This window comes from Solea senegalensis, unplaced genomic scaffold (assembly GCF_019176455.1).
Source record: "Solea senegalensis isolate Sse05_10M unplaced genomic scaffold, IFAPA_SoseM_1 scf7180000013378, whole genome shotgun sequence".
Classification (NCBI taxonomy): domain Eukaryota; kingdom Metazoa; phylum Chordata; class Actinopteri; order Pleuronectiformes; family Soleidae; genus Solea; species Solea senegalensis.
The window spans coordinates 60,637-70,119 of NW_025320812.1; the positions used below are offsets into that span (position 1 = coordinate 60,637).

General features: G+C 36.3%; 1 protein-coding gene across 1 annotated transcript; it reads right to left on the reverse strand.

The window, feature by feature from the left end:
- Positions 1–6,219: 6,219 nt before the first annotated feature.
- LOC122760300 lies at positions 6,220–9,467 on the reverse strand. The gene is made up of 6 exons (XM_044015385.1): positions 9,054–9,467; positions 8,415–8,492; positions 7,833–7,943; positions 7,608–7,721; positions 7,461–7,532; positions 6,220–6,869 (listed from the first exon to the last, which is right to left on the reverse strand). The coding sequence occupies exons 1-6, from the start codon at positions 9,436–9,438 to the stop codon at positions 6,646–6,648; spliced, it is 984 nt and encodes a 327-aa protein (XP_043871320.1). The 5' UTR covers positions 9,439–9,467; the 3' UTR covers positions 6,220–6,645.
- Between the last annotated feature and the right edge of the window lie 16 nt (positions 9,468–9,483).

Below are 9,483 nucleotides of genomic sequence, written 5' to 3' on the forward strand. Positions count from 1 at the left end.
TGCTTTACTTTCTCATAAAATTCTGTTTTTGTTAATATTTCACCAGCAAAATGTGTCCGATGTGATTTAATAAAAGGCAACAACACAAAAATGAACGTATTTATGCGACACAACATTTTATCGTGTGTTTTAATTAGTATTATTTTCTCAGTTTGTTTCTTATTTCTCTTATTCTTAACATGGAAAATGATGTCTTGTTTTTGTCCACAAACCAAAATGACTCAGTTATAACAATTTCTTTGTGATATGGAGCAACAAAAAAAACCCCAGACAATATTCACATTTAAGAACAAACTTGTTTAAATCATTTAAAAAGTGGATGATTAATATATTAATGGATGAATGGTTGCTGCAGCCCTAATGAAAAGCACTACAGTAATATAAACTGACTCATTGACTATAACAGGTTTAAATCAAGGCCAAGGTTAAAGCAATAAACGCTGAGTTTCAGGGAAAATTGTGACAAAAACACTTTTGTTTTGCGATCACTCGTTCACTCCTTATCCCTCACGCTTGTTTCATTCTCTCACACACACACACACACACGCACGCACACGCACACACATTCTTGTACTTGCTGCGAACTGAGGACAGGGTTAAAGTGTGTGTGAGTGAGGACCAGCATTCCCACTTCAAACATCAAGACAAAAATACCATTTCTGGACAGTAGGTGTCACCCCAAACCTATACATCCCTTGAGATTCAGTAAAAAATAAAGATTCAGAATAAAGATTTCCAAAGGCAATGTGAGGACCAGATTATTATTGAGTGTAAACATAGTCTCAAAGTGTTTCAGAGGGCAATATTAACCAGTATTATATTTAATCTGGGATTATTGAGGGCAGAAATAAGGAATTTTCACCCAAAATAGCTGCTAAATATTCTGACACTTCCTTATTTAGGGATAAATTAAGAGCCATATTATGCAATTATGCAATGTTAAATTTTCAAAAAATAGACCACCATTTTTTATTATGAATTAAATTAGACGAAGAGTCTTTGATGTTAGATTGTTAAATCTCAAACTGCAGTGTCATGCTGGTCAAAGAAGAACGTTTAAACCAGACTTTTTTGGAACAAGAAGCCCCACATGCAACTTTATTGTAAAGTTGTTTACTCACCAACATACAGAACATGTAAACTAGCCACAGAACAACAAAAAATTAAAATAAATGATTAAGCCTTTAAAAGCCAAGGATTCTCGTCGATTTCCTTTTCGACCATGTCTTTGATGTTTTGCCAAGTCCTGTTGTTCAGAACAGGAGACTCTTTTCCAATGCATCTGAGACAGTCTTTCTCCCCTGGTATTCTTCTGGCAGATATAAACTTTGTCATCCTTCGGAGGATTGCAGTCCTTTCCTCGTCAGTCCAGGGTATTGTGGACACTTTTGTAACTAGAAATGAGAGATAGATCAGAATATAGGAAAATCAGTTGATAAATTGAGTGTTTTCTGAAATTTTTTGGATATAATGATAAAGAATTTATGGCTGGGATATAAAAGCTCTATAATCTGGCACCTCAGGTAAGTTCTGTAATCATTAATTCTACATTTTTTTTAAAAAGGTTGGAGGAATATATCTTATTGACTTCCTGGGAAGCTCAGCGGAGCAGTGAATCTGTCATTGGTTGCTGCCGTTTTACACATTTTTAGCAGCATTATTATTGTTAAAGGGGACATATTATGCAAAATCAACTTTTTAACCATTTCAATACTTATATTTGGGACTCTGGAGGCCCTACCAGTCACCATAGTGTGGAAAAAGAATACTCAGTCATGTTTTCGTGGTCCCCCTTAGTGTAAGTATAGAAGATAAAACACTCGATGTTGAATTCCCTGCGCTTATGACGACAGCATGCGCATTTCACCACGAATGTTACCACCCACCAGTAAGTTTACTTGGAGAGCTCCACCTTAGCTCCACCTTGTCCCTATAAAATGCGAGAGTGCAGTCGAGGGAGGAAGAGCGGTGTTATGTCAACGCAGAGGGACAAGTGTGCTGTTGGTGGCTGCACAGTGGAGCACAGTGTTTTACAGAGGATTTTATATATGAAGCTAATGTGCCGGATAAAGTCAGCAAACGTGTGTTCGCACCACTTCACATCAGACTGCGGCCAGCGGTCGCCGTATTTAGTCAGCGACGTACAAACACACACATTTTTAAGAAAAGGTCACATAGAGGTCATAACTGACCATTCTGACACGTCCTAATTAAAAATATTTGTTCAGTACGTCCTCCATGACCGGAGCACAGACTCAGTCTGATACAGTCACATGCAGCAGCTGGTGATCAGCGGTGCTGCACTCTCTGTGAAAATCAGTTAAAAAGACATAGGGACAGGGACCGCTGGCGATCAGCGATCTGCCTAAACTGCCGCTGTATGTGGCGATCAGCGGTGGCGAGGTCTCCGGAGCATACAGTCACATACAGCGGCAGTATTCAGCTCACCGTGCGCCGCTGGCGATCAGCGGTGGCGGTCAGCTGTGCTGTCCCTAATTGTTTTTAACTAATTTACAGTTCGGCACTGTTCGGCTCGATCCTTATGTAGAACGTCTCTTCCTGTGACGGAACTCTGGCTGTTTTCTGCGCACGCTGCCATGTTGATATTGTCAGAGAACTAGTGGAGGGTGGGGGAGGGAACAGCATCTGAGCAAGTGAGCGCTGTAACAAGGACAAATCAGAAACCCCCTGGAAGAAGTGGGTGTGTGTTTGCTGTGTCTCATTTGCATGTAAAGGGACCATGCACGAAAACCGAGCGTTCTGAAAGGGGCGGGTTTAGCAGGGTTATTGAACTGCTATGATGCTTCATCCTTATGGTATTTTGACCAAAGCATGTCACTGACATGTTCATTAGGACACCAGGGAACTATTTTAATGGGGGAAATAGGGTATAATATGTCCACTTTAAGATGATTGTGTCTAATAGTAATTTATTGTTATTTCAGACTGACAGCTGGAATGTGAAGCTTTTCTGACACAGAATATTTCGTGTCCTGATGAGACACATTTTACTGCTAAAGTCTATTCCTGTCCTTTTACCTCATACAGAAAAAAGCACATTACACCAGGTGTTTCTGTCATATATAAAACCAGGACTTACCCACATCACCAACATCATCATTCTCCTGATCATTGCGTTGTTTGCACGCAGGTCTCCTCCTGCGCCGCATAGGAGAATTTGGAGTTGGACAGGGCAGATCTTCATCTATTAAACAAGATATTGTTTAAGTCCAGTCCCACAATAAATAATGAATATAGCTTCATATATGTACAATATATGTATGTACGGAATCAGACTTGTGTCAAATTAATTAAAACTTCAATGTCAATGTCAGAATTTGAGTATGAGGAATGTTCATTCGTTTTTAATCATTAACGGTTTGGTCAGAGTTTATGAATAAATAACTGTGTCTGAAATGAGCTTCCTGTTTCAAAGACCAGTAACTGTCTGAAAGAAATCTACAAGTCCAGTTTGTACTGATTTCATGACTTTTAGACAACTAGTGTCTCCTTTAAGATTAAACATACCATCATCGTCACCATGATTCACTTTCAGAGAGAGTTTCTCATATTTGGAAAGATATTGCCCACTTTCTCAACTGTGTGGCCCCGCCTCTAACTTATGGTTACAAAATGTCAACATGGCACTGAACAAAACATGAAATCTTAATGCTTCAGATTCAGATTCAGTCATGATTGGTTGCCACTTTGTTAGTAAAGAAATATTAATCTTATGAGATAATTTGCCATTTTTTTCTTGCTTGTTTTTAACTGTAATTTCTGGTGTCTTTCCGATATCATTCTTTCAGTTGCTCAAAATGATGGCATGACCTATGTGTGGTTGCTTGGTGCTTCTAGGACCTCATACTCATACATACTTGATAATGGTGGTGAGCAGCAGGCTGTTTCTGACAGGGGCATCTCATGATCAATGTAAGGTGGCTTTGAAGAGTGGTGGTAGTTGAATGATGTCAATGAAAACATGTCATACAGGATTTGTAATGATGTCTTAAAGCAATGATTACAAGGTTAGTATGAATAAGAAATCACTGTCAAAAATAATTTATAAGGCTTTCTTACCTCGAACACTTCATGGGGCACATCCCGTTCAGGTGAGTGGTGGTCTCTGGATCCAGGGTGGTCCATTGTATAATACATCTCAGCCTCAGAGGCCTGTTTAGCAGTGCAAAAAAACAGGGTTATGTGGTGAGTCATGTAATTCGACTTTGCTTACGTCTTAAAATGCCCATATAGTGATATTTCAAAGCAATGATGACAGTCAAGCCACTAAATCTAAGAGTGAATAAACTGACATTAAAATGTTTTGGCTTTGTTTGTTGACATCACTATTATATTAGTGTGGTCTATGAGAAATAATTTGGTACTCAATTTAAATATTAACATTTCCTTTACTGTTATTACTGCTGTAAATTTATGTTATGTTAATTCCATGATGAGTCACAAATGGTGAAACTCTGAACTACAGTTGGAGTTGCTGTGATTACTAGCTAAACTAAAGTTTCACCAATGCTAAGTTAGTTTAGCTCATCGGGGATAACAATAAGCATCTCTAGCATCTCTGTGGTGCAAAACAACTGGAGAACAGAACATCATTTTTCTGCTCTCCTACCTCCTACAGCTACTCCTGTCATTGTAATGCCACACACAAAATAATCACAAAACAGCAGATCACTCAACCTAAATTATGACAATTTACATCATTAATATAAGTAATAAAATGGTTCATTATTAATGTTTAAACTTCTCTGTGAGATTTCTTCAATGAATGAATAATTCACTCACACCATCAAGACCAGCATCATGGTAATAAACTCTAAAATACAAACACTATATTAGTAATACACTCTAAAAGATATAACAAATGTATCACTTTTCACAGTAGGGGACATAACATGTTCACTTCACCCAAGAAGCCCAGTTCAAAATACTCTAAACTCTGACAGTAATTTTGGAGAAAAAAACAGAGCAAAACGATCACGATGATTTAATTCAGTGTTGCATTTTTAGAGCCACAGACAGTCTTTGTTGTGACTGAATAATGTATACAATGTAAATATAATATTTAAAATATTAAAAAGCATAATTTATTTGTGGTAAAAAAAAAAACAACTTGTTCTGACACTTTTAGTATTTTACAGTTTATTCTGTAGTTAAATCTGAGGAAGCCTATCCATGCTGTTAGCTGTGTTAGCTGTGTTAGCTGTGTTAGCTGTGTTAGCTGTGTTAGCTAAAAGTGTGGCCTGGCCTACAAGAGAAAGATGGAAAAAAAATAAAACATAAAACAGCCAGTGCATGCTAACAAACTGTCAGAAAGGTGAAAATAACTTACATGTGCTTCTGATGGAGAACAGCCACAGCTGAAGTGGTGAATCCACAGATGAGTGATCCTCTGTCTGACCCTTTCCATGAGCAGTGCAGGTGCAGCTTGACTGTGATCTGACCCGAGTTTCCCACCTTGCGCTCTGATTGGATAATTGTTAATGGGCCATTAATGTGGTGGGGGAGGGGAGCAAAGCAGACTTGCTGACTTCTGTTCAGTGAGAGAAAGTTAGCTGAAAGTATTTTCTCCATTTTTCTCAAGTATTATATTACATTTTTTATTAATTATTAAAAAGTATTAATAAAATGTTCCCAATGCTTGAACTAGATAAAATTATCTTAATTTAAAATGAGACCTAAACATTTATTGATTATTTATTTGTTTAATGTAATGAATGTTTATGTATACATATATATGTATATACACACACATATATGTATATATATATACACACACACACATATATATATACACACATATGTATGTATATATATATATATATTCATATATATATATATATCTGAATATAATACTTTGCTTATTTATTTATACTAAACCAGAAACAGACTTCAGAGCCAAGCAGAAACATTACTGCACTGAGTCACAGAGCAGACATGAGAGAGCACAGGTGATGTTCTGACAACACAGCACTGAGTTTTAGGTCCAGACCTTAAGCGTCTTCAGTCATGTAATAAATTAAAAAATAAGTTGAATCTTTGATATTTGATTATTAAATATTCATGAAAAGGTAAATCTGAAAAGGTGTCATGACATACTGGTCAAAGAAGGACATTCAGCCTGACTTATATTTGGAACAGTAAAGCCCCACATGCAATTTTATTGCAAAATATAAAATAAAACAAATCAGTATAAAATAAAATGCCATCACACACTTGGCCTTCTGATTTTGTTTTTCTGTCAGATTCAGTTATTTTACATAAAAGATAGTTGTGCAGCAGCTTTATGTCCATTTAAAAAGAAAATAAAATAAAAAGGGATTGGACCTCGAGAGTGAGTAAACTGACACCACCGTCAGACTGGACTCCATAAACTGCAGGTCAGTTTTAAAACTGTTTTAAAACATTTGTATACACTGTACTTTTATTTTTTAGTCGTCACTTCTGACTAGCAACAGTTGCAGTTGCAAATATGAAAAGAAAAAAACTGAATTTAATTCAAAATTGTGGGTGACAACAATAGAAACAGACTGTCACTTCTGATGAGCAACAGCAAAAAACAAAGACACTGTCTGTGAACATGTAAATCTAGCACAGAAAGGAACAGAAACAGCAATTGCCATGCCTTTAAAAGGCAAGCTTTTTCTTTACTTTGGCAATTTCATTATGGACGTAGTATTTTACGTCTTTCCATGTTCTCTTGTTGAGGACCGGAGACTCTTTACAGATGCACATCTGACAGTCATTCTTCCCTGGTACCTTCCTTAGAGCAACAAACTTTCCCATCCTTCGAAGCACCACAGTCCTCTCCTCAGCAGTCCAGGGTCTCTTTCTGGACACTTGTGGAGCATCTAGAAATCAAAAATAGATCAGAATATAGAATGGATAACTAATACTTTATGGAACACAACTCACAAAATAAATAAATAAATAAATAAATAAACTATTTCAATTGAGTTGAGTGTTTTCTTACAAATGTTGGATATAATGATAAAGAGTTTAAGAACAGAATATAAAGATTCTATGATCTGGCAAGTCCTTTAAAGAAAAACTGCAACTTAATTGTTGAGTTTGTGAGTAAGAAAGTAACCCTATTTTCTTTGAAATAATTTGGGGGAATATTATCTAATTGACTTCAATTCAAGTCTCAGTCCCATGCACAGTTTGCAAGTGAAGTACAGAAATGAATATCAGCCTGTTGCATGTTATTTGCTCATCGATATAGCCCATTTTCCTTTAAAAACACTTTGATAGCGTACTCTGGTTTTGTCAGGGGGGACAGAGCAGGGGGTAGATTTAATGTATAATGTATTAATGTAACTGGCTCTGTTTCAAAGTCCAGTTTGTACTGATTTAATGACTTTTGGATAACTAGTGTCTCCTTCAGTGTCTTCTGAGAACGTCCAGATATTCTTTAGCTTGTTAAAAAAAATGAGACATACCATCATCATCATGATGTTTCTGACGTTGCTTGACAGCTGATATTGTTGATGTGATGTGTTGCTCTTCTCCGTCTGAGAAACATATTAGTTAATTGAAAGAGTTGAAGGTTCATGTTCAGAACACTTAGGTATATTATCTGGACTCACCTCCATCTTCATCACATTCTTCAACATCAACATAAACATCACACCCATCATCATCATCATCATCGTCATCTGCAGGCTTCTTGACCCTCTTGGGTTTTGTCATGTCATTTCCATCTAACAAAAGATACATCAAGGCTGTTAAACATAGGTTTACAAGTCTCACATCCTACTTAGACAATCATTATGCTTTCTTTAAGAAAATAAAACATTTGCATTTTTTCTTACTTTTGTCCACAATGTCAGGATCATCACCGGCATCACGTCTGTAATTAGTTCTGACTCTTTTGTGGCTGTGAGCAGGTGGGTTTGTGGTGGATGTGCATGGCAGATCATCATCTGAGGGGACAACATATGTTACTACAAACATATCTTCATGTATGTTAAACATGCTTTAAAATGTTTTGTGTTTAACTGGCTAGATATGTGGATTTTATTTTCATTCTAGATTCAAGCTTGGTGTAAAGAGCACTTTTACAATTGGAGCACAAGGTACTTACCCTATTGAAATGCAATAGGGTAAGTGATGATGCCTTCCTTCTTGATGCTCCAGCCCCAGTATTAAGTAAATAATTGCATGTATGTGTTGGTCATTCTGTTACACTAGGTTATAGTTAAGTGTGTACAGTGTGATTTGAGATAAACTTAGCTGGAAAAGCCTTCTTACACAAAATCTATTCTTCTCTTTATTCTTGTGTCCTGATGATAAACATTTTTACTGATAAAACCTAAAAACCTGTCCTATCCTTTTACATCAGAAACACCTGGTGTAATGTGATTCTGTCTAATGGTCACAATATCAGGACTTACCCACATCAACGTCATCATCATCATCCCCACCACTCTCCTGATCACCATGTCTTTTAGGAGCATTTGTAGAGGTTCCATCTATTGAACAGATATCCACATTAAGTCCAGTCCACTCCCCATTTACAATGACTATACTTTCTTGCCCACTTACCACTTAACAGGTACACATATACATACATATACATACATATATATATATATATATATATATAAGGAATCAGATTTGTACCAATAAAATCAAGTAAAACTTATATGTCATACTGACGTCAGAATTTAAGAAAGAATTAAACTTGCTGAAGCAAAAAAATATAACTAGCACTCAAAATTTTAATGTAATTATGTGAATTATGTTTTGCATTTCTAATTTTTTTGCTTCAGTAAGTTTTATTTATTCTCAAATTTAGAATTTTGTTTGACATTGAAGGTTTTGCTTGAGTTTACTGTCAAATCTGATTCCACATATATATAAATATATATATATATATATATATATATATATATATATAAGAGAATTATATAAATAAATAATATTTTTAAAAATATAAACATTTTGTGTAAATTACCAACTTATGTATACACATATTTTTATACATTGAAGTTAAGTTTAAGATTAATTGTTCATGTCATGTCATAACATACCAAAAACCACAGAGTCCAGAGTCATCAGACTTTTTCCTGTGAGTGCCTGTCCTCCCTGCTCCATCGCAAAAAGGAGCTTTCCGATTTTGGCCACCTGAAAAGTTTTGTCTGTCTGACGATAGTAATCGCAGTGGACTCTTATGTCATGTCCCATAAAACGGGCAACTTGCTCCAGTTCCTGATTGTCAAGGTGGAGTAGTTGACATAACGTAGCCACATGCTTTCTCAACTTTGTTGACCGCAGGAGCTCTGGATTGCTTGCCTTACACTCTTGTGCATATTTCCGGAGGCAGTCACACCCTCGAATATTTGTCATCGTACCAATCCTAGCAAATAGGAACGGGTTTTCATGAAGTATGCCAACTTTACTCCGCATTTTAATCATAAAATCAATGGATGACTTAGTGCAGTCAAGTAGGAGAATTGGCAC

Excerpts from the sequence above, each read along its gene's own strand:
- LOC122760300 (XM_044015385.1), bottom strand. The coding sequence starts at position 9,438 with ATGATTAAAATGCGGAGTAAAGTTGGCATACTTCATGAAAACCCGTTC. Across the intron at positions 8,493-9,053 it reads TCTGGACTCTGTGGTTTTTG|ATGGAACCTCTACAAATGCT; the intron begins GTATGTTATGAC and ends TCTGTTCAATAG. Across the intron at positions 6,870-7,460 it reads GAAACATCATGATGATGATG|ATGCTCCACAAGTGTCCAGA; the intron begins GTATGTCTCATT and ends TTTGATTTCTAG.